This window comes from Coffea eugenioides, chromosome 6 (genome assembly GCF_003713205.1).
Source record: "Coffea eugenioides isolate CCC68of chromosome 6, Ceug_1.0, whole genome shotgun sequence".
In the NCBI taxonomy this organism is placed as follows: Eukaryota; Viridiplantae; Streptophyta; class Magnoliopsida; order Gentianales; family Rubiaceae; genus Coffea; species Coffea eugenioides.
This window is the reverse complement of record NC_040040.1, coordinates 21,497,337-21,522,885: the sequence shown is the minus strand read 5'-3', so window position 1 is coordinate 21,522,885 and position 25,549 is coordinate 21,497,337. Positions and strand designations below refer to the sequence as shown.

The 25,549-nt window shown below is 33.9% G+C and overlaps 3 protein-coding genes across 3 annotated transcripts; 2 read left to right on the top strand and 1 right to left on the bottom strand.

Annotated features, from left to right (window-relative positions):
* Positions 1-209: 209 nt before the first annotated feature.
* On the bottom strand, positions 210-4,383 carry LOC113773839 (disease resistance protein At4g27190-like). Its single transcript, XM_027318443.1, has 2 exons — positions 1,513-4,383; positions 210-1,055 (listed from the first exon to the last, which is right to left on the bottom strand). The coding sequence occupies exons 1-2, from the start codon at positions 4,381-4,383 to the stop codon at positions 210-212; spliced, it is 3,717 nt and encodes a 1,238-aa protein (XP_027174244.1).
* A 13,071-nt stretch (positions 4,384-17,454) lies between these two features.
* LOC113773838 (disease resistance protein At4g27190-like) lies at positions 17,455-20,142 on the top strand. Its single transcript, XM_027318442.1, has one exon. It carries the CDS (start codon positions 17,455-17,457, stop codon positions 20,140-20,142), a length of 2,688 nt encoding a protein of 895 aa, XP_027174243.1.
* Positions 18,948-22,895, top strand: LOC113776057. The gene is made up of 4 exons (XM_027321127.1): positions 18,948-20,296; positions 20,872-21,669; positions 21,787-21,866; positions 22,648-22,895. Exons 1-3 carry the CDS (start codon positions 20,171-20,173, stop codon positions 21,862-21,864), a joined length of 1,002 nt encoding a protein of 333 aa, XP_027176928.1. The 5' UTR covers positions 18,948-20,170; the 3' UTR covers positions 21,865-21,866; positions 22,648-22,895.
* The last annotated feature ends 2,654 nt before the right edge of the window (positions 22,896-25,549 follow it).

Here is a 25,549-nt window from a genome sequence, read left to right as displayed (position 1 = left end):
GAAAAGATAAATTTTGTAAGCATATAGAAAGGCATGTACCATAATATGCAGATAATTGTGTCAATTTAAAATTAACCAAGGACAAATCTCTCGATCCTGTAAAATATAATATGCTCAGAAATAATTATTTAAAATATATATTCTAAACTCTTAGGGAAATAAGTCTAGTGAAGTGAGAAAAAAATTAAAAGGATTGGTTGAAAATAGAGTTAGGAAATTTGTACCTTTAAATCCACGGGAGCTTCAAAATCCTTTATATCTCTAGGTGCTGTTTGGATTTTCTTAAGCAATGGTGCATTCAACTTTCCCGAACAAAATTTCTTCAACTTTGGGCAACTCACTATGATCAACTCAGTGAGGAAGGGAAATTTAAACTCATAATCCTCCCGATGACTACCACTAAAGCTTCGAAGATTCTCAAGGTCGTCCAACCACAAAGAGTTTAATCTAGGAAACACCAACTCCCTGCTGGTTCTTCCCAGTGCAATTTCTCCACGTTTTCCAACATCATGATGCTGAGCATTATCTTCTAGGCTGACCTCTTCATCTTCCTCACCTATAACTCCACACATTTCCAAGCACCCATGAACTTGTAGTTCTTCAAGACTTTTGAGCATGGTAGCCACACTAGGAGGATGAAACAAACAGTTTAAAGGGCACCCGATCACATGTAGCCTTCTTAAGTTTTGGAATACTCGAACCCCTTCAGGAAAATTTCTCCAAATGTGGGTTAATCTTGGACAGACAAGCAAGTCCAGTGACTCAAGTTTGGGGAGAATTTCAAATCCCTTTTTTGATAGCGTATTATGAATTTTTAGACCCTCAAAGTCAATAAGAAATTCCATCCCACTACAATACCACATGTAAAGTGCTTGCAAGTTTTGTAACAATGTAACCGTATCTGCTTTGGCAATGCATCGGATAGAGTTACATTCAACAAGGTTCATGGATTTTAAGTTGTCGAGGGACCCACTAGGCATTTTCCCTCCTATTAGTTGTTCGGGGCCATCACCAGGATCAACAATCTCTAGTACTTCCAAGAGGGGGAGTGAAACCTGAAATTTTTGGCAAACATAGCGTAAAGCACCATAACGTTGATTGCAACATGCAAAATGCAGTAGTGTTTGGATCCATATTCATTATGTTTGGTGACATGACAGACATACCAACACGTCACTCGAGCATCAAAATTATTGTTATCAATATTTTTATTACCCAATTTTTATTCATCATCATTGGACTTTTAATTACTAAAACTAAGAGATACTACCCCAAATAGCCTTTTTTTTTCTTTTCTTTTTTTTTGGGTAAACTCATTGAAGGCCTAGAATATAACTGATGAAACATTAATTTTGAAAATATAATTAACATATTGAGAAAGAAAGTGCTTGAGTGTGTTTTCGGTGTTCACCTGAATTCAACTATATTAAGTATATCATATAATTACCCAAACTAAAAGAGAGAGAGAGAGAGAGAGAGAGAGAGAGAGAGAGAGAGGGAGAGAAGACAGACCTGGTCAAAGAAAGCCACGGCTTTATCATCTTTAGGGCCAAAACCAATAAATTTTGTCATGCGTAAGCTTAACGCTTTGAATTGGGGTAGTACAAGCACTTCCTCTGTCAGACTTTCCTCACTCAGAACAATTCTCTCCAAATTTTCACATTTATATACGTCTATCCTTTGGAGTTTCACTAGACATTTCAGTGCTGATTGCGAGAAGAAAGTTGTAATTTTATGACAATACTCTACCTCAATAGATATGAGGTTGCAAAGCGACGGAGGTTTGACTGATCCCTTCCACAAGTACTCTAAAGCACTTAATTCACGAAGTCTCACCTCTTGAAGTTGTCTGAAGCACCCAGGTGGAAGAAATCCGTTACATATTTCTTTCAACTTCAAAAATTTTAACTCCATGGACACCAAATTTTCAAAAACATGTCCAGCAACAAGGTTGGCGGTAGAATCAACAAGGCATTCATATTGTCCATTGAGCAGATAAAGCCTTTTCAAATTTATAAACCCATTTTCACCCAAGTTAGGCACAAGATTCCTCAAGCATGATGAGTAAGAAAGATTTAAAGTGAGATTCTCAGTTCTCTTGACAATGCTAGTAACACTAGGATCAAACACTTGTTTCAACCCTTCACCATCAAGATTATAAAGCTCGAAGCTTTTTCGAAATTGATAGTTTTTGCTGATATCTATCATTGCTCCTCTATGATTAGCTACTGCAATGTGAAATCTTGACAGCCTCCGAGTATCAAATTCTTGCAAAGATAGAAGTAGGAAGTTAAGGTCATATAAAGCAATTTGGAGACATGCAAGGTTAGAGATTGATGAGATCTCTTTAAGGCATCTTCTTTCCTCTTCTTTATCTCTCCCTAGCTGCAAATGATCACCAGATCCCAAATACAATTCTTCTAGTTTCTTCAAGCTTGACAAGATACCACTAGGTAAGGGATGGATGCTACTTTCAACCCTCAAATCCAACAACTTTAAATTACTCAACTGAGCGATTTCAGCCGGAAACCGATCATCCACAATTTTGGATTGAAAGAGGCTCAAAATTTCCAATTGCATCATGTGTCCAAGCATTGATGAGATTCCAGTGCCCAATGCACAATAATCCAGACACAGTGTCCGAAGGCTCCTTAACATTTGGCCAGGCCATGACAGTGGAAATTCAATTTGCGAGTGGTTTAATTCCATGACCCTGAGAGCTTCCATTCCTACAAAAGAATCTCTTGGTAGGTTCAATTTCCCAAATCGGAATACCAAGCGCAACAGCCTAAGCCTTGGATATTCCTTGCAAAATGGAAGTAGATCATGATTGGAATCATGCGATATTAGTGAAATTGCCGTGTAAGAATTCTTTTCTCCCACTCCAGAATTGCTCACTAAGAACTCATGCTCGTCTTTTGATGCAATTGACAAGCACACATCTCGCACGACATCGTGCAGTTTTACAGAGTCTTCTTTTTCAGCATCATTTAGCAACAAATAGGAGCTTTTCAGGTGACCAATAAGCGTGTCTACCTTGTCTCTTACATCTACTAACCTCCGTCTATCTGGGAACAATTCTAGGCCTTTACCATACCTAACCAAACATTCGATTGGAATACTATAATCCTCTGGAAACAAACTGCAAAGCAAAAGTAATGACTTAGCTTCAGCGCTTTTTAAATAGTCATAGCTAAACTTAATTCTTGAAAACACTAAATCTTCATCTCCTTCTAGTTCTCTAATTGTGTACTCTTTTAGTTGCCGAAGGGCACGATCCCAAGATTCTGGAGTATGATTGCCCTTTAATGCCCGGGCAACAACAACGATTGCAAGAGGTAGACATTTGCATTCCTCTGCAACTTGCTTTGCAACACCAATCAAAGCAGAATCATCTGAAATTTCTGCAACCTCCTTAAAAAGATGCCATGCTTCTTCTTTAGGCAAGACATTCACCTCAAAGATTTCAGCTCCCATCCCCCTACAAACATATGAGGATCGAGACGTCAGTATGACTTTTAAGCTCTTGCATTCACCTTTGACGGGAATTCCTAGACTCTTAAAATCGACTTCTTTCCAAATGTCGTCCAATATAACAAGAATTCTCTTGTCACTATTGGTTAGTGTCATATACAATCTTTCAGCTCTTGACAGATCAGTTTGCTCAGAAATTTTCAGCTCTAACCGCTCAACAAGTTGATTTCGGACATTGCTCATGTCTGGATTTTGAGACACAGCTGCAAAGGCTACGCGATCAAACAGTTTCTCAAACTTAACCTGATCAGCAATTTGTTTGACCAAAGTAGTCTTGCCTACGCCGGCCATACCACAAATCGCAAGCAAACTTATTTTATCCTGCTTTAGAGCTTCAATCACTTCCCTCTTCTTTGACATCCTAGTAATTAGGCTTTCCTCAAAGGATGGGGTCCATTCACTTAATGGCATTTTCCCCAATGGAGGAAAGTATCCAACTTCATCAAATTGGCCCTCTCTGAGATGTTCTTTAATATCATTTCCTCTTTTGGCAGCCTGTCGGCCTATCAAATAACGCGACTTAAAATTTGGAAGCATGACAATTTTAAAGCAATTCACCTTAACAGTCTCCATACCATCAGAAATAGTAGTATGTGCCTCTTTCTCTAGATCATAAGCCTGCCTTAGCCAATCAGTAACAATTGGTTTAATTTCTTCACCATTGTTTCTTGCTGCATCTACCAATCGTTGCACCTCAGTTCTCGTTTGCTCGAGTTTTTTGATGCCATTCCTCAGGGTTTCAACGTTGCTTCTATAGCAAAATAAATACTGAAATTGACGCATAATTGGATCAATGCACTTCTCCACAATTTTCCCCACAATCGCATCACGAATAGCTTCCACGGCCATTATTCCAATATTTCTGTTTGAATGTCTATAATTATGTTTTTACGGAAATTAGAAACATTCGATTTTATAATAGATAAGAAAATATTTTATGAATATGCAAATGAGGTAATGATGTCCCCAAGGGAAAACAACAATAACAAAATTTAACAAACAAATGCATGTACCTTCAAAAAAAAGTTAAAATTCATAGACATCTGGATGGTGCTTAAAAATTTTGCATTCTGAATTTGTCACAAGTGGATTTCTTAGTCATAACGGGCTGGGCTTTAGCCCTCCAACAAACCCCAAAAACAAAAATATTCGGAAGATTGATGTATGGATTTCTTTTTTGCGTCTTCTTGTGATGCAAATTGTGTAGCTTCATCATCATGACTAAATTGAATTTATTGAAAAGTAACTTATTTGGAAAGGGATTTTCTATCAAAATATCTTTATATTTTTTATGAACATATTTTTCAATCATCTTTTTAACCACATATATCAAATCGTTGTAGTATTTTTTTTTTTTTACAGAAACTCCAAAAAATTGCAATCCAAACACAACCTAAACTCTCAAGTTGATGTAGCCATATGATCATGAATTTCCTAGTTTGACTCTCAAAGCCTATCTTCTCTCTCTCTCTCTCTCTCTCTCTCTCTCTCTCTCTCTCTCTCATGTAAGCTGTAGAGCCTTTCTTAACCAAAATAATAATAATGGTGTTGATGATGATGAATCCTTAAGAGTAAAGATTATGATGACTATGAACAGAAGGAGACACAAAGATTAGGTCCTTGGACTAAGTTTAATTAAATGTTTGGCGAAACATAAAGGATGCTATTAATGTTTCAATTGTTCTCATTTATTAGTTTAGATTTAACCAATATTAATTTAGAAATACTTTTTTGGGTAGGAAAAAATATGGATAGTTATCACTTTAATCACCATCATGAGTCAGGACAGGCAAATTATCCATCAACACATTTCTCATATTGGCAACTTTATTCAAACACATCATTTTTTTTTAAAGAAGAATTTAGAAAATACAATATATAAAGTAATTAAGGTGCAAAGGTATGTGTATGTTTTCACTGGTTTGACGAAAATCTAAAATCTCATATGTCCAACAATCAATAAAATAGTGTAAAGAAAGAAAACTGAAAAGGCTAGTTGATAAAAATATTGTGCATATATGTATTGTCTTATATAAATTTTATCTCAAGCCACTAAAAGTCTCCAAATATTCAATTAGTTTTCTGCGTGCTTAATAGCAAGATTAATTGAATATATTTTTAAGTCTTATTCGTGAATTGTAATAGTTCATTACATTGCTGGCAAAGAACATGAAGCGGGTCAAGAAATTAGGAGTCTTAATTAAGATAGAAGAAAATCCTTTATCTGGCATGGAGCAATCACTAAAAAGCGTCATCACAGGAAAAATGCAAGTAAAACTATTATAGCAGTAGAATTTAGCATTTCTAAAGGGAGAGTAGACACTATATCTAAAACTATTATAGCACTGGAATTTAGAATTTCTAATGGGAGATTAGACACTACATCAAGAAAGAATTAATAATGATTTCTTTGGTCTAATCAACATCTGTGCACTGTTCCGATGATGCTTTCGACTAACAATTTATAAAACAATGAATAAGCTCTTCACTAATGTATTTCACAGATCTTCTATGTGTATCCAACAATGAAAGCTTGTTGGTCTAAGTCTTAGTACGTACTTTCAAAAAAAAAAAAATCCCTTCCATTTTTGTAGAACTTTAATTTCTTGCTAAGCGCTAAATTATTTACTATGGTATTAGCTGGATTGCATCAACTGAAATGTTTTTGAATAACTAATAAGCTATGAAAATTCTATGTATGATGACATTAAAGAAAATAAAAAAGCTCACACCATCAAAGTCCATGTGTGGATTCCTCGTATAACTATGGTAGATTTTTAGATGCAACTCTTGTTTAAATGATTCTACCTACAACTAATCTTCTGTTCAATGGCATTTAGTTGAAACATCACTTTTTTTTCAACACATTATGATTAAAAAATTATTTAGTAAGATGTAATAATTAAATGATCACAAGATGCTCCTTTTTTTTGTTCCCTTGTACATTTATTTTTTTAAAAAAAAAATTTCACTTGATTGACATACGAAAACTAGATGATATACATTAGAAGGAAATAGAAAAGCTAAAGATGTTCGAACATCGTGGCAGTTCCTATTACTAATAGATGATTTTGCTATATTTCATACCTTCATTACGAGATATAAATTGTAATAGAAGTTAAAAATATTCTTCCAAATCAAAAGCTTACATTACATCATTGGAAAATTAAAAAATTCCATAGGTTTGGCTAGCCACAACTAAAAGTAACCTCATGAATCTTCTTTTTCTCTTTTTGAAAACTGCCTTATCTTTATGGGGGGAAAAAAGAAAAAGTACTTTATTCCTCTTCATTTTTGCGTGGCCCCAGTTGATTCTTTTGCCTTTTTTTTTTAGTTTTTTATTAGGGAAACCTGACTAGGTTAGCTTAGAAGGAAATTTTCTTCACAAAAAGTTCCAGTCGACAGTAACTGTCAAACTTGTAGATTTGCTATTAGTAACACACAAACTATGGCGAAGAATGCAGGGTTTCAGAATCTTTAACAGCCAAATCCAATTTTTATTTGTTAATTGATCAAAAGAACATTTGAATAACTTTCGTCAACCTAATTTGGGATTTGAGAAACGTTAACTACCCAATCCATTATTTTTATGTTCAACTGATAAAAAAATGATTAATTTTTTATACATTGATAGTGTAAATACCATCATCATTGGATGCATGACAATTCATCTAAATTTAAAATATATCATGTATCTAATCGTGATAGTATGTATACTGTCGATGTATATAAGATTTATCCTAAAAAAATCAAAAAAAAAGTTGAATCACTTTTATGTGATGTGCCGATACTCTAACAATGTTGCACCGCAAGTGAATGCTTAATGAGTTTTGTTAAGTAAACGATCAACTTGGTTAGGACGAGGGTAGGGTTGAATTAGATAGAAAGATGGGAGAAATTATAAATAGGAGTTCTTGAGTTCAAGACCTCCCATTATTAAAAATAAAAAAAAAAGAGTATAAAGTAGTAAGATTAGGTTTATTGTAATAATATTTTATTGTAGTAAACTTCCTGTCATTATAACTATAGTTATTACTTTTTTCTCTTTGTTCTTTTTTCCAATTTTTGTATTTATTTAACTAAAGTCGTTACTTACTATAAAGACTTGCCATTCAATCATGAGAAATCACCAAAGTACTTTCTTTCTTTTCTACTCCTGCTTAAGCAATGCATGAATATCGTGGCAATTAAGTAAAATTATGCTTATAATCTGGGGCTTTGCATGCTGGTACAAATATATCTTTACAGATCAACTGAGAAAGAGATTGGGAAATATAAACACATACCTCTTTTAGTTTGCTTGATTGAAAAACCAGAGCGATAATCACACAGAGAATTGTTGAGAGATACAACAAGAAATGTACTAATGAGGTCTTGGTATAGTTATAGATAGAGTGACGGACAACAAATTGTTGCTGAGAATTTTGAGAAACTACAATGAAAACTAAGGCAAATATAGGGTAGAGAAGATATATACTTTTCTTATGTAGCTGCAAATGGGAATCCCATTTTGGTTAGTAGTTATCACACTTTATTCTTTGCTCCTTGGATTGGTAACCATCAGTTTTACTCTTTTCCCACTCAGTGTTCTAGAGGAAATGAAGTTACACAACTTATATTATAGAGACAAGTCAAGAATCAAAAACCTCAAAAAGAAAATCCTCAAAACAATCAAGAGAAGCAAAGTATGCTTTAGGCAAATGTTTTAGATCTCATCCAAGAAAGGAATATAGAAGTTCCAAATGGCAAAAGCCAGGAATATATTAATTTACATCGAAATTGTGCTAATTTACACAACTGGATAGAACTGGATAGAACCTCACCTCAAATAAAAAGACCCAGGATCAACAAAATAGCACTACCAACCACATCCCACCATATGAAATGAATCCTCCCTTCAAAGAACTTACCTTACTTATTCGGTAAAATGTAATCGATATTATTACATCACATAATAATCTTATTTTGGCCACAGCAGCCTGACCTTCTCTTTACCTTACTTATTCGAGAAAATGTAACTGATATTATTACGTCAGATGATAACGTCAGATGATAAATCCTGGACCTGGTAGCTGAAATTGGAAAGAATGTGGGGAGGAATGAGAGAATAAAAAAAAAGTAATGATTAAACTAATGGACAAGGAATTTGTTAGTGTGAAAAGCTACAATGAATATTAGTACAATTTATGGGGGAGATAAGATACCTTTTAGTTTTGTGTTCCTTGGGTTTGTAACCATCACTTTTATAATTTTCCGTCACTTTTACAGTTCTAAAGAAAATGAAATTAATTACATAACTTATACTATGAGGACAAGTCTAAGAATCAAAGGATCTTTTTTTTTTTTTTTTGAGGGAAGAATCAAAAGACTAAAAAGGAGTGCACTCAAAACAATCTAGTGGAGCAAAGTACCGTTCTGGCAAAAAAAATTTTGCTCGCAAGTGCTATATCTCATCCAACAACAGAATATTGAAGATGCAAAAGGCAAAAGTTAAAGAAACACAAGATCTAACTACTTATTCTTTTCTTGAAATATACTCCCTTGATTCCAAAATTATAGTTGTTTTTCGGGGATTCAACTTTTTTATGAAGAAAATAATCATTATATGTGTGTCTGTGAGATTAATCTTTTCTATGCCATTAGTGTATAAAATTTTTTAGAAGAGTGAAATTATATACATAACATATGTGCATTTAAATAGAGATTATGTGTCAAGGAAAAATAAAATTAACATGTTAAACACAAGATTTGCATCTTATTGTTTTATTAAAAACATACTCCTTGACCAAATCATAATTGATCTTCAGAATCCAACTTTTCATGAAGATAGAGAATTATGTGTGTGTCTATATGCTTCTCCAAACCCCCCCCCAAGTCAGATAGCCGTAAATTTCCATATGAAAGAAGGGGGAAAAAGAAAATTTGGGAGAATGTTTGTCATGCTTTTTTTTTAAAAAAAAAATTTAGAAATCATAACACCGAGGGGAAAGTTTCAGTAGGAATAGGCCATGGTCCATGGGGTGTTTAAAAATAAATAAATAAAACATAGCTTTTCTATATCACCTGCAAATCTAGCCCCACAAGTTCAAAGTGATAGTCGTACAAAGCAATTTTTTTTCTTTGGTAAATATAAGTTTGAATAGGTTCGATTTCGATTACTATCATGGATTAGGATATGCCTCCGGAATTATAAATAGTTTACAGAAGTTCTACTAACACAGCTCTCACATATTGGTGACAGTGAAATTTAAACACATAGTCTTTAATGAGAAGGTGATCCATTCTTATCAATTGAATTAACTTGTATTGGCAGCCGTACAAAGCAATGAAATGACAACCAATGAAACAAAAACAACAAAACAGCAACTACGACTAAACAATTAAGTGAAAATTTGTAAGAGTAAGCTCCGAATTCCTCTTGCATTTTTCGACCTTGCGACAGGTAGCCAAACAAAATTGGACATCGTGAATCATTCTCTGGATAATCACCTGCTCATGTTGAAATATTTTCTGATAATTCCCCGCTGGATATGGTAAAGTGTTACAGCCAATGCCAACTTACGAACTCGATCGCGGAAAGAATTAGTACAATGATGGCACCCGCACCACCATTCTAATTCCACTGACCATGGATAACAGACTCTGAACAGTAAACATAGAGCTTGAATTTGGTCCCAGACCTGGTACGAAATCGAACACTCAAAAAGAACATGTGATCACTTGTTCTCTCGCATAGAACAGACAAGTCAGAATCAACCATACCCCAATCTTTAAGTATATTCAATGTGGCTAATCTGCCTCGACAAACAGGCGCCACGTATTTAATCCGTGATTTTAGTTTAAAAATTTATTTAACTAGTCTAGTGGACTCAGGGCATTTCAAAATTAGTTATGGAAAGATTTGGAGCACGTACGATTGGGTAGAGGTGCAATTGCTGTATTCTTTTTTGTGATTTAGTGTGCATTCATTTAACTTTATTTTATTTCATGATTTGATATTATTCAAATAATTTTATTGAAATCGATATCGATGCAACAAAGTTACGTGATTTTACACACACAAAATTATGAAAAGAGTAACAATCGTACCGATCGCACCTGAGGCCAACCATACCTATCCCAATCCCGTTATGGAACATCATTTCCTGTAGAAAAGTAAGAGTGATAAGAAAAAGATAGAAGTGATGATTACCCTTCCAAAGGCCACAGGATAAGAGTGTTATAATGGGATTCCTATTCTCAGTTATACTAGAAAGCATCTTCTCTCCCCTATAAATTTGCCTTAATTCTTATTGTAGTTTCTCAACTACTTAACAAAAAAATTTTGTTAGGTAATAAAACATTATAAGACGTAGCTACTATATTACTAATGTTTAATGCAACTAGGCTTTAGAACTTCGAGGATGAATATGGTATAGGTTTAAAAATTTTGATTCAAACACATAAAATATCAGATTGGTTTGAATTGGGCTTTTGTAAGATAGATTCACGCGACATACCCATGCAAATCTAAACTACACTTAAACATAAACAAATTTTGACCTGAGGGTTGGACAAACGGGATTTGGGACAGGCACAATTACGTTTTAATCCAATTTGGTACAATTATTATTTTTATTATATTATTTGATGGACAATCATATCATATTTATCCATAAAAATGTTGGTATACAATATACACGACTAAAATATTTTATATATATTTAATACAATAATGTAGTCTAATGCACACTAAATATTATAGCAAATACAACAAGTAAGCGGAACCAGACATGACACAACCATACAACAAGTGAGTGTACTTATATATGTATCACTGACGGATGTAAAAGGGGCAAGTGCCATCGATCCTAAGGTTTCAAAAATTCTTTTATATACTCAAAAATTTGTTAATACTTCACGTATATCTTTGTATGTTAGGATCCAAGAGCGGAATAAACAACTATTGAGATATCAAGTACACAACAATTTAATGAGGAACAAATCATAAGCATGAAAGATAAACGACACGCAATATTTGACGTGGTTCGGTTCCACTATTGAGCCTACGTCCACGGAGAGAAACATATTCTTTATTATGAGAGGAAAACCCTATAAAAGAATACAACTTGAACCCAAGCCCAAACCCAAGTCCAACCCTTGCATACCATCTCTCATCTTCCAAGAACTCTCTCTCACTATCCATGTATAAGGCTACATGTTGACTCTTGTGTGCCCCCTTGTGTGTTCTTGTGTAGTATGTCAACCCATTTATTTATAGATAATATTATTTGGCCAAAATCCAAATAATAATAGGAAACCAATTTTAATTCGTAGACTTATATAAAATAGGAAATAACTTCTAATCCTAAACTAAATAGAATATTCCTTGGCTACTACTTCAAGTAACTAAAACCAATTAGGAAACTAGTTACTTCCACACAAAACAAGAAATCTACCTAAAGAAATTAAGCCAATTTCCTAACATTGTAGAAATTAGGTCTTGCCCTCCCAAGATTTTTAAAGTCCTTCTATATCCCCATAAAATACTAAAATTTTTCACTTATTTCCTTGTAAACATTAGATTTAGTCCCTCAAATTTTTTTACAAAAAAATATAAGAGTGCCCCTTAAGTGTACATCCTTATAAATATTCTTTTTTTTTTTTTTTGTCAACACAGGGGTGTCCGGGTCAAGACCCGAAGGCGGCCCGACTAATCCCCTGCGCCTGAAGTACCCCGCCCCCCAAGAGCACCCAGGCGATATGTGAGGCCAGACTCGAACCTGTGCCACCCCGAAGATTACCCCCGAGGCTCACCAGCCGAGCTGACCCCGAGGGGCCCTTATAAATATTCTTGTCCATCCAATTCCCGAACTTTAGTTCTACTTCTGTATGTTTTACATATTAGACGTGGATATGTTGAACAGTGAATATCACAAGTAAGATAATGTCTTTCACACGTTAACTCCAAGTTTGCCTTTTGCATCTTCAACATTCCTTTTTCAGAATGAGATCTAGCGATTGTGGGGCAAACGAAATTGCCTGAAGCATTCTTTGCTTCACCACAGTGTTTTGAATATTACTTTTTGAGGCTTTGATTCTTGACTTGTCTCCATAATAGTCGTTGTGGAACTTCATTTCCCTTGCAACAGTAAAAGTGACAGGGAAAAGCATAAAAGTGATGGGTACCAATTCAAGGAACATAAAATATAGTGCAGTAACTACTTACCAAAAATGGGATTCCCATTTCCAGCTACAAGCAAGGTCCCATATCCGTCCCCTATAAATTGCCTAGATGTTCACTGTAGTTTCTTAACCATCTCACCTACAAATTCTTTGTCCATCATTTTACCTACTCACTACTGCACTAATATCTCTCAGCAACACTCTGTGTGGAAGTTTTCAATCAACCAAACAAAAAGAGGTCTGTGTTTTTATCTTTCAATCTCTCCTTTGGTTCATCTATCAAGCCATCACAACATTGTTTTACACACTTCTAAATCTATTAGGTCGATAAAAATGATTCAATTTTTTTGGATGCTTTTGATCAATTGATGAGTAGAAACTAATTGATTTGTCTGTTGAAGTCATTAAATCCCACAATTTTCACCATTTTCTTTTAAATTAATGGATTTGTTTAGGTTTGAGTACATGCACAATTGTATTATATCCGGTCTTTCGGTGTAGAACCAACTTTTTTTTAAGGTTTTGTGTATGGAGGTGCATGCTCACATATAGACCCTTACTTACGTATGTGTTTTCATGATTACTTACACATTGACATTCAAATGAAAAGGTTTTTAACAATAAATAATTTCATTGGCCTCCTTTAAGATTTCTAACATTTTCATCTAATACCCCTCTAATTCTGAAAATTACGTTAACCTCCGTTCTCAATCTAATGTGACAAAATGTCATAATCAGAAGGCCCGAATTATTTTAATACACTAGAGAAACAAGTTCTTCAAATAGAAGTGATTTTGCAAGATATCTTTACTTTTTTTTTTATTTTTGTACTAAAATGATCTTGCACTTTAAGGAACAAAGTAAGGATTGTTTTGGCTTTTTGGAGTTCTTATTCTTGCTTTATGACCACAGCTACCACTTCCGGTCTATCACCAGTCTTGTCAAGTACCATCAAATATATTGGCCTTTATCAGTTGAGACTTAATCTACTAAAAGTGTGGGATGATTTTCCACTTTCTCTTGCTTTTTTAATTTCATTTTTTAAAGTTAATTACTCGACATATATTCCTGTGGGAGGTCCAACTCCAAGGATAACTTGGGAATAATATTTGTTGTCAAAATTTACTTTCAACTTTTTTAGCCACTTTTTCTAATGGTGGTAGATTTGTTATCAAAAAGCCCATAGGGATGTCAATGCAATTCTCAAAATTAGATGGGTGCTAGGTGAAATTTTCAGGGGTTTTGAAATTATGTTAAACTTCATTAAAAAGAGGTAGATTTGATCAAATGAATGCTTTTCTACTTCAATCAATTCATGGCGATCATGATAAAGTAATAATCCGTACTACCATAATAACCATTAAGTACATGCACACACTTTTTTTTTTTTAATGAGCCATGAGAAGATCACTGGGAAAGTAATGATATGAGTATAAGAAAAAGATAATTTTCTGCTTGTAGAGTTCGATAGAAAATTAATTTGGTAGAGAAGCAATTTTTTTTCTTTCCAAGTTTCAATTCACTCCAAATTGATTTCTCTATATATATAAAGCGGTCATTAGGTTACTATTCTCTAGGTTTCAATTCCTTGTTTTGAAGGCTTTTTAATAATTTGAGAGTCATTTGAGCAGGGGCGGAGGGGATACGGGACCCGGGGGTAGGGGTAACCGCCCCTAAGTTTGAAATTTTCTTTTAGCTCCAGGAAATTTTTGTAATTTGTATTAAAATCTATCCTTTGCAACCCCCTCCCTCTCCCCCTAAAATTTTGACAAAATTCTATTGCACTCCCCCCCCCCCCCCCCCGGGTGGCCCCTTCACCTAGCTTTTGCCTTACGAAAAATTTGAACTTTTGTTCATCTTTCAATATTTTTGAACTTATTTCTTATTAATTGTTTTAGTATTGCATTGTTAAAATTTTGTTATGGTTTTAGAAAAAATATCTTATTAGCTAAATTGAACATGCCTTTCAATTAAATATTTTATTTTAATTTTCATTATTGATCAGTCAAATTTCAAAATTAAGTACTTCATTCTACATTTATGTGATCTTTCATGTGTAGAACAAGAAAACTAATAAAACGTATATTTTAGAGATTCTTTTCCTAAACATTTCAAACCAACATTTATACCTAATTAGTAATGTTAACTCTTTACTTCCTTTTTGCACTTTGAGATATGATTAGAGAATACTAAAAGTTATAATTTTTTCCCCTTAAAATTGTAAGAATAGGAAGACGGAGAATTGAGTGTTTATATTTATTTAATATTTTAATGCCAATTTTGATTTATTGCACAATATATAGCTCTTTTATTATGTTTCTTTAAGTTAAGTGTTACTATTATTTTGTCAAAAAGTTCAGTGACAAAAATGAACTTGTTAATATAAAATTTTAATTAAAAAATATTTTTCTTCAAGTTACAATTGGATATCTTGGATGAAGAAGCTTCCAAAAAAAAGTCCTAGCATTCACAAATAACAATTTCCTACACATGCACACCCGCCCTCTCCCCATAATCCTGACTTTGCAACTGCATTTGAGTCTTTTGGAGCACAATGTACTACTTGGGTATGTAGGCATTTTTCTAAATTAGTGTTTTTGACCCTTTACATGGAAAACTTTTTGTTTCGGGAATGTAAAAGGACACAAGTCTTATCAGTTTTTTTTTTTTTTTTTAACGATACAAAAAGAATTTTTGTAGCAGTTAATGCATATTAAGGACTACCAATTTTTTTTTTTTCAAAAAGCCCACTAAATTTCTTAGTTCCTAGTATCCTGCAAATGAAAGTCTCCTCAATCATAGTAGACTTTCTGACGACCAAAGCTGATTTCTTGATTTTATCTTATAGTTCTTATATCTTATTTTTCCCTTCTACTTTCACTCCAATGTAAGATCTACTTTACATGTCCAGAAATTCATGCTTTATTATGATTCTTTAGATTTTCTTCTATTTTTGATGTCTAATTTTTTATTTTAAATTTCTATGCTCTTGTGTTTGATTTTCTCTTATAGATTTGTGCATCGAACAAATAATACTCTACAGGTAAATTTTTAGTCCTTGTTGCATTGAATATTTTTTTTTCCTCCACTACTATTCAGGTTCTATGCCTCATAGTTTTCTTTTTGTTTTGATCATTTGACTTATGAAGTTTTTAATATTTTGGAAGGAAATTTGATTGGGAATACGACGAAGTGATTTTTGCTTTGTGTAATTTAGGCATTCATTTTTTTTTTTTGTATAAAATTGTGAACTAAGATCTAGACAAATGAGGGTTGATTGAAGAAAGGAAGTTTGTAGAAATTCCACTTTCAATCTGTAGATTTAATATGGAGTTCAATTTTTTTTTAATTGAGAGAGATGATCAATATTCTTGAACTCCAAAGGCATTTTGTTTAGTAACTTAGCTAAACCTCAAGAGAGGTAAATGTAATTAACCTTTTTTTTAATAACTCTCCCTCATCACTTCACACGGTTTCCATCCCTAATTGTCAGGGAGTCACGATTCCAACCGTAAATTTGACAATTGGTAAAATTTTAAAATTTCTCTCTTAATCACTGGACCTTTTATCTTATGTCTTTATACATCAAAATTTTTATAGCTTACTAGTTATTTAATAACATTTAAATAAATGCAAACCAACCAATACAATGATGAACATAATTTAACTCTTTATAAGAAATTAAGATCATGAAAAATTGCAACGAGAGGTTTTTGAGGAGTCTTGCAATCTAGAAGTTATGGAAAAATTACACACCATACTTGTGATAAACATTCATGAAGAGCTTTTCTATTGTTTTTACAATATGCTGCGACTGCGAGAAAGCAACTGGTAGTTAGTTTCCAATATAATATTTACCATTTTTACCAAGCATCATTTCTACAATGTGTACTTGTAGATTAGACTAAAAGAATTCATTATTAATTTTTTTTTTTTGTATCAGATAATTCAATTCATTTCCATGTCTAATAGCCCTAAAGCATTTCCAAATTCTAGGGCTGCAGTGATTTTACTTGCACTTTTCCTATAATGAGATTTTTAACTCATTGCTTTATGCCAGCTTCCGGATTTTCTTCTTAGGACTCTAAATTTCTTGAGCTATCTCATGTTCATCATAATTCCATTAACATTAAGATTCTCATAAATTAATAACCATTTACTCAGAAGACTCGAAATGTTTTAAAGTGATTTACAGTCTCAGCACTCTGAGAAAATAAGTAAAAGAATTTGGCAGTTTGAGCTTAATAATCCTCCTAAAACCATTTATATAAGCATTAATAAATTTATCAAAATAGCCTTTTGAGTTTTCTTTTCATATAGACACTTTTTTTTTTTTACAAAGACTAACATATTTACTACAATGATATTTTTGTCCCTAAGAATTCAATCTTCACAAAATTTCATCGGTTATTAAGCATATTAAGATATTTTTTTTGTCAAACCTGTGAAAATACCATAATCTACATCACGTATTTTCTAAACTAGTTTTACATAAATTGACAACAAAATATGCAAAACATATTTGTTGGTGAGAACAATTTAACTAGTACAAGTATACCTTACGTTTTGCTTTTCCCAAACACATTTCATTAAACTTAGTCCAACGGCCTAACATTTTTTCTTTTCGAGTTTATGCATTGTTTCTTGCCTCATTTGTATATCCATGAAGTTTTTCCTTGTTTTTAATGCATTTTATTAGATCCCTTTTTTCCCAAATAACATAGTTATAGGCATTTGAGCAGAACTATTGCAGTAATGGCCGTCCAAGATATTGCTCTTTCCATTGTGGGGCCATTTGTAGAGAAGTGTGTTAACCCAATTTTGCGCCAATTCAAATATTTAATTTTCTACAAGAGCAACGTTCAAACTCTGCGCAATGAGATCAACGGACTTGGGCTACAACAAGCTGAAGTTCAGAGATTGATAGATGCAGCAGAAAATAATGCTGAAAAAATTAAACCAATTGTTGCTGATTGGATGAAAAATGTAGATGATCTAAAGAAAGAGGCATATACTATTTCTCAGGGTATGGAGAGTGTTGAGGTGAATTGCTTTAATATCGTTAGGCTTCCAAATTTGAAGTCACGTTATTTACTAGGCCGACGTGCTGCAAAAAGAACAGATGTTGTTCAGAAACTTATAGGAGAGGGGAAGTTTGATCAAGTTGGGTACATAGCTCCATTAGGGAAGATGCCTTTTAGTGAACAGACCCAATCCTCCAAGGAAGGCCTAGTTAGTCGGATGTCAAAGATGAAGGAAGTGATAGAAGCTCTAAAGCAAGATAAAACAAGCCTAGTCGCGATTTGTGGTATGCCTGGTGTGGGCAAGACTTTTTTGGCAGAGCAAATCGCAGACCAAGTTAAGTTTGAAAAGTTGTTTGATGAAGTTGCCAAAGCAAATTTGTCTCAAATTCCAAACACAAGAACTGTTCAAGACCAACTTGCCGAGCAGTTAGGATTGAAAATTTCTGAGGAAACTGATCGCGTGAGAGCTGAAAGAATGTATACGAGATTAAGCAATGGTGAAAAGAGAATTCTTGTTATATTGGATGATGTTCAGGAAGAAGTTGATTTTAAGAGTCTAGGAATACCTGTTAGAGGTGAATGCAAGGGCTTGAAAGTTATATTGACATCTCGCCTTTCTCATGTCTGTAGTAGAATGGGAGCTCAAATTTTTGAGGTCGGTGCCTTGCCGAAGGAAGAAGCTCGGCATCTTTTTAAAGAGGTTGTCGGAATTTCTGATGATTCCACTTTGAGTGATGTTTCAAACCAGGTTGCAGACGAATGCAAAGGTTTACCTCTTGCAATCATTGTTGTTGCCAAGGCATTCAAGAGTAACCACACAACACCAGAATCCTGGAATATTGCCCTTCGACAGCTAAAGAAGTACACAATGAGAGACATAGAAGGAGTTCAAGATTTGGTGTTTTCAAGCATTAAGTGGAGCTATGATCATTTGGAAAGTGTTGAAGCTAAGTCGTTACTTTTGCTTTGCAGTTTGTTTCCAGAAGATTATAGTATTCCACTTGAATGTTTGGTTAGGTATGGGAAAGGGTTACAATTGTTTCAGGATAGAGAGACATTGGGAGATGCAAGAGACAGAGTACACATGCTTATTAATGAGCTCAAAAAGTACTATTTGTTGGTGAGTGATGGCGAACAAAAAGACTCTGTGAAATTGCACAATGTCGTGCGAGATGTTTGCTTGTCAATTGCATCAAAAGACGACCATGTATTTTTGGTAAGGAATGCTAGAGTTGAAGAACGGCATCCTTACACGGCCATTTCTCTAACAGTGAAAGATTACACAGTTCAACTACTTCCATTTGGCAAGAAGAGTCCATGGCTTAAGCTGTTGCGTCTGGTATTCCAATCAAACACTTTGTACCTATCAATAGATTCTTTCGTGGGAATGGAAGTTCTGAGGGTCATGGAAATTAACAATGCATACATTGAATTTACAGTATTATGGCCTGCCCAAAATTTAGCGAGCATTCGCACACTGTGCCTGGATGGTTGCACATTGCGCACTGGAACTTCATCCATGATTGGGTATATGACGCAGTTGGAAATTTTGAGCTTCTTTCAGTCCGCACTTGAAGACGATCAATTTCCAAGGAAAATTGCTCAGATGAGTAACTTAAAGTTGTTGGACTTGAGGGTTAGACGTAGCCTCCAACCTTTGCCTCGTGGTATCCTGTCAAGCTTGAAGAAACTAGAAGAATTGTATTTGGCACCTGATTATCATCTGCACCTGGGGAGAGATAAAGAAGAAGAAAGAGAATGCATTAAAGAGATCATATCACTCTCCAACCTTGAATGCCTCCAAATTCATGTATATGACCTTAACCTCCTACTCCAATTATTGCATGGATTTCCCGCTCAGAGGTTGTCAAGATTCCTCATTGAAGGAGCTGCTTATAATATGGGCTGGAGAGATCTCAGTAGGGACTTTCAATTTGGGAGGACTTTCGAACTTCATTTGTCTCAGGATGAACAGTTAAAACAAGCATTGGATCCTGCAGTTACCAGCATTGTCAAGAGAGCTGAGAATCTCACTTTGGACCTTTATGATGTGTCAAGCTTGAGGAATCTTGTGAGTGACTTGGATAAAGATGGATTTGCCAATTTGAAAAGGCTTCAACTAGTGTCTGGAGTATGCCAATGCCTTGTTGATTCCACCACCAACCTAGTTGCTCCACATGTTTTTGGAGATTTGGTTTGTATGAATTTTGTGGAATGCAGTTTGCAAGAAATATGTCATGGAAATCTTCCACCTCGGTGCTTCAGTCAACTTCAAGAGGTGAAACTCCAAACTGTAGATACAATAAAGTACTTGTGGATGGGGCCAATTGAACCTCCATCGCTTTGCAACCTCAGTGTTATTGAGGTCACTTATTGTGATCAAATTACAATTCTATTCTCACAATCAGTATTGAACTGAAAACTGCAAGGAGTTGGAGAATATTGTTATGAGGGAAGAAAGTAAGAAGAAGGAAGTGCTTGAGCTACCCCAACTCAAAGTTTTAGTCCACAAACACACCAACTTAATGGGTTTTGGGTCCAAAGATGATGCAGCTGATGCTTTTTTCCACCGGGTTCTCTCTCTCTCTCTCTCTCTGTACTTATATGATATACTCTGTATACTTCTTTTCTGTCAAGAAAGCGCTTTATCTCAGAACCTGTTAATTTAACAACTCAAAATTGTTTCATTAGGCATATTCTAGCACTTGAACTAGTTAGCTAAAAATATGTTGTGTAGAAGAATCGTTTAGTGCTAGTAAGCACCGAATCATGATGAATATCAATATCCTATGGATTCACCTTTCCTTCAAGCCATTTACAATGATTCAACTAATTAAAACTTTAACCGAAGTTTTGAAATACATGTGGTGCATACATTTCAAGCTTTGAGATGAACTTAGATTAATGACATAAATCGCTGGAAAACTAAATCTAGACCCAGCCAGCGATAATGGACAAATTTTGATGGTTTTTTGCCACACACCACACACGGACAGCACATACATATATACACACACGTATATATAATGAATATCAATGGTGACTACAAATGTACATACATACACAAACATATTTGATATCCCATGCATGTTTTAGTTGTATTTTGCAATCCACATAAGCTTTACGTGACAATTACCAAATTTTCCAGGTTTCACTTCCTAGCTTGGAAGAACTCGAGTTTGGACCGAACACGAGTGACGTGCAACTAATAATAGGAGGTGAAATGCCAAGTCAGTCTCTGGAGAACTTGAAATTTTTGCGGTTGGAGGACTGTCAGGTTCGATGGATTGCCAAAGCTGATGGAGTGATAATATTACAAAATCTGCAGAGACTTGAAGCTCATGGATGTGACAGGATGATATCACTCTTTGAATTTGAGGGGCTGAAAGTTCCTAGGCAATCCCATGAGGAACTTGCAATTCTTCCCAAACTAGAGTCCCTGACATTAAGATCCTCAGGATTAACTCATATTTGGAGGAATTTCCCTACAGGGGTTCAAGTTTTCCGGAACTTAAGGAATCTGAAAGTATGGCATTGCAGATTATTACAATGTTTGTTTTATCCTCCTTGTGTGGCTAACATGCTTGTAAGCCTTGAGGTACTAGTAATTGGTTGTTGCGACGAAATGCATGGAGTTATAGGTGAGGAAGATGAAGAGATAAGTCAAGAAGATGGTGTTGGAAATCACAGAGAAATTGCGTTGGAAAGAACCAATAAAGAATTTGTGTTTCCCAAACTGAGCTCATTAAGTTTTGTTAATCTCCAAAATCTTGGAAGCTTCAGTGGTAGTCACCGCGAGGATTGTGACTTGAAATTTCCCTCACTGACTCAATTGGAAATATGGGGTTGCCCGGAGTTGAAGAAATTGTGTTCTGGAAAGTTGAATGCACCATTACTTAAGAAAGTGAAAGTAACAGAGAATACATATATTCCTGTGGATTTAAAGGTACAAATATATGTATATCCTTATTCTTTCTGACCCTTTAATCTTGTCTATTAGTTTAGTCTCCCAAAGAGTTGAGAGTTTACGTTTCAGATTTTTGTTTCTGAGTATATTTTACAGGATAGAGAGCTCAGCTTCTTTACCACATCAGAGATATTTGGGTTCCGCAGGCTGGTCGAGAACAGATGGAAAAGTTGAAGGTACATAGATTTTAGTGTCTTTTCCCTTTTACTTTTGTTTTTGTTGGGAGGGGATTTTTTTGTTTTTTGTTTTTTTTTTTTGGGAGGGCAGGAGAATGGAGGATTAAATTTCCATATGCAATATGTGTGCTTTTGATCTATATGAGTCGATCCACTCCATATAATTGAATCTGATTCTTCAGAGAGCAATATTACATTCGAATGTAGATGTACACAATTTGATATGTTTTTTATATGTTCAAATGTTTAGGTAGCCCTTAAACAGTTTTTCACCTCATATACACGTTCTATTGTACAATTCCAACGAACTATAGTTTGATTTACATTTGTGCTAGCTTGCATAAATATGAATAACAGGAAACTGCTGCTTTTGATCCTTTTTTACCTCTGATTTCGCTTACCATTTTTGCCAAAGGAAAGACGAATTCACGTCCCACCTTTCTGACTCCACACCTTATATAAACTTTAGTACGGATAGTATTAATCATCAATGCATTAGAAGTGTGAATTTGGAACGAAGATGTGCGGATTTAACCCCTCCCTATTTGCTATTGTATGATCTTTCTTATATCTATCTGTTAGCAAACAACTCACACCGTTGATATTTAATCATATGCGTTACAGGTTTTATGATTCAGATTTTGAAAATTGAATTTTTCATATGGGAGAAATCAAAAAGTAAACTTGAAATATATATTTTTAGTGAAAATTGATTTGGGAATTCCAATGTTTAACATTATATATGTAACGTGGAGTTGTAATATTCATGTTTGTTTTTCAGTGAATATTGCAGGATTCATCAATTTGAGTCGATAATATGGTCCGGTCAGAACAACTGTGGTTGATGGATTGGGCTATTGGACATGGACAAAACTCTTCGGTGTGAAAAGAATATGTGTGGAGTTTATATAAGTGTGTTTGGCTTGTTTTGGTTTTTTCTTTTATAATATAATAAAGGATATCTTTCTTACAATATCAGTGTAGAAATCTTTTTATATTAATAAACTTGAGTGCATGCCGAACGTGTAAATGGAGAATTTTTAAAAATTTGAAAAAAAAAAAAAATAACACGTCATGCACTGAAGTTATCAATGTAAAAAAATTTCTACACTGAAAATGTACAAAAAGATTAATCCAATATGAATTGTATTGTATGTACTGTCTTATGTTTTTGCAAATTGGACTTCATTTTTAATAGGTAACCCTGCTTGTGAAATGCCTAGTAGGCAACCAACATATATATGTTTGTTTTGTAACTATATATTTTAGGTGCCAATAAAAATTCTTCTTAAATATCTCTTACTGATGATCGTTAAAAAGGAAACCAACATATATACAGAAACTGTAAGGCATTGAAAATCTAGTTTTTTTTTCACATCTCAAGGCAACTTAAAATTATTCTTAGCCTGCAAGAAGTTTTTCTTTTTTTTCTATATATTTTTAAAGATTTTTTTGTCTCTACTAGTTATCCCTGGCACATCCCATCATCCCTCTGACGTTCATTAACTTAAAGGGTGTAAGTTTTAATTTTTTAAAAAATGTAAAATTTAAGTGAAAAGGTGACTAAAAGTAATAAAGGAATAGGAAATTTGAGCATACAATATTATGTATATGGGCTGCCATTTCAGAAAAATCTATCTACCGTATATGGGCTATTCGTTAAAAAAACAAAAATCTATCATTTTATTGCTATTTACACACTACTATTTTCTAGCATTCAAAGTTTTCTCTTTTATGATATCCACGAGAAATTCTGAAACTTTAGTTGCAGTCATGGTGAAGAATGTGATTTCATCCTCCCCTCATTGATAGAATTGGTAATAAAGGGTTGCCCTGATCCAGTTGAAGAATTTGAGTTTCAAATGGTTGAATGCAGTGAGACTGGAATATAAAACAATTCTATATTCTTTAAACTCAATTTCAGCTACAAGAATCTCACACACACACAGAGCAAATTATCTAGGTAGTCACTAAACTTTTTGAATAGTTGACTTTTGACCACTCAACTATTAATAGTATATTTTTATCCATTGAACTATTAAAAGTATAAATTTTGGACCATTTCATCTGATTCCACCATTAATTTTGTTAGATCTAAAAATTAATAATAAGTCTTGTAAATCGTGCGGACCCTTAGAGTTAGCAGAGTTAGCAATGGAATTAGACGAAATGATAAAAAAATTTACACATTTGATAGTTCAGTGGGTAAAAATATACTATTAATAATTGAGTGATCAAATCTTGACTATTCTAAAAGTTCAGTGACTACCCGGCTAATTGCTATATATATATATATATATATATATATATATATATTCGACACTCCATTTACCTTCTAGAGAGAAGAACAAACTCGACAAGCATGAATTCAAAATCAGTATAAAAATGGTTACTACATTAGACCCACATTGCATTTCACCATCCACAAATTGTTCTGGGTGATAAACAGTACTTCAAACCTGTGGTGACCTGTAGCGAACTCTAAGGGTCTGTTTGATAACATAAAAAAGTGCTGAATCTGAACTTTTTCAGACATTCAGATATTTTGAGTGTTTGATAAATGAAAATACATTTGATGAATTTGTTAAGTAGTGCTGAACTTATGTGTATTTTTTTCAGTACAAGAATCATAACTGAATGCTTAATTCTGATAAGAATTAATAAAATTACTTCAACTACCTTATCTTATCTACCAAATCTACCCTTGTTTATTAATTATATTCAAAATTCTTATCTAATTAAACAACTTAATATTCTCTATCTAATGGTTTTCTATTTATCTTTTCTGCCTTTCTAATGACTTTCACATCTTCTCCATGCTCATCATATAATATATTTCATCGTTTATATTAATTTGATTTAAAAATAAATATTATCATTTTCATGCCTAAAAATTTTAAACTAATTAAATCATAGGTTCTATTTCTTTTTTGGATGAAAAGATATAAGGGCAAAATTGTTAAATTTAACTTATTAAGCATTCAGTATAAATGTTTATCAAACAGTATAAATAGGTTCAGCATTAAAATTCAGACATTCATATATTTCTTTTCAGTGCTTAAAATTCAGTAAATTAATTGTCTCAGTATTCAGATTTCAGAATTCAGACTTCAGAATTCAGATTCAGTTTTATCAAACGGAACCTAAGAGTGACCTAATTTAACCATTGGCGTGTAGGAAAGGTAACTTTGCCAATGGCATAAGAGATTGATATCAAAATCTTCTTGTCGAAATTGCATTAATTTATCATTTAGTTTCTACATGCGCTCAAACTTCTACACTAAATAACATTTTTATTTTTGCAATATCATTTGTTGAAGGACTAAAATATGACTACTGAAATTAACGATTTCATATGTTTAACTAATAGTTTTTTTAACAAAGTGCTTGAGCGAGCTTTTGGAATTCACCTGAATTCATGGTCAACTAGTTCTTTGACATAAAAGGAAGTATATCGTATAGAGTATGCGCACACACATATATACATATATTTAAAAACAAAAATAGCTTGCGGCAGACTACACAAATCAGCAAGTTCAAAATCTATGATATTGACTATAGTTCGTTGATCACTAAAAATCACACGAACAGTCCCCAAATTGCATCACAAGGGGTGCAAACGAACCGATCTCAATAGAGTTAGTCGCGAGTTTATCTTATCAAAACTCAAACTCGAGTCAAGT

Coding starts and splice junctions, on each gene's coding strand:
- LOC113773839 (XM_027318443.1), bottom strand. CDS start 4,383: ATGGCCGTGGAAGCTATTCGTGATGCGATTGTGGGGAAAATTGTGGAG. Junction 1,056..1,512: donor CCGTGGCTTTCTTTGACCAG/GTCTGTCTTCTC, acceptor CAAAAATTTCAG/GTTTCACTCCCCCTCTTGGA.
- LOC113773838 (XM_027318442.1), top strand. CDS start 17,455: ATGGCCGTCCAAGATATTGCTCTTTCCATTGTGGGGCCATTTGTAGAG.
- LOC113776057 (XM_027321127.1), top strand. CDS start 20,171: ATGAGGGAAGAAAGTAAGAAGAAGGAAGTGCTTGAGCTACCCCAACTC. Junction 20,297..20,871: donor CTGATGCTTTTTTCCACCGG/GTTCTCTCTCTC, acceptor CAAATTTTCCAG/GTTTCACTTCCTAGCTTGGA. Junction 21,670..21,786: donor ATATTCCTGTGGATTTAAAG/GTACAAATATAT, acceptor TATATTTTACAG/GATAGAGAGCTCAGCTTCTT.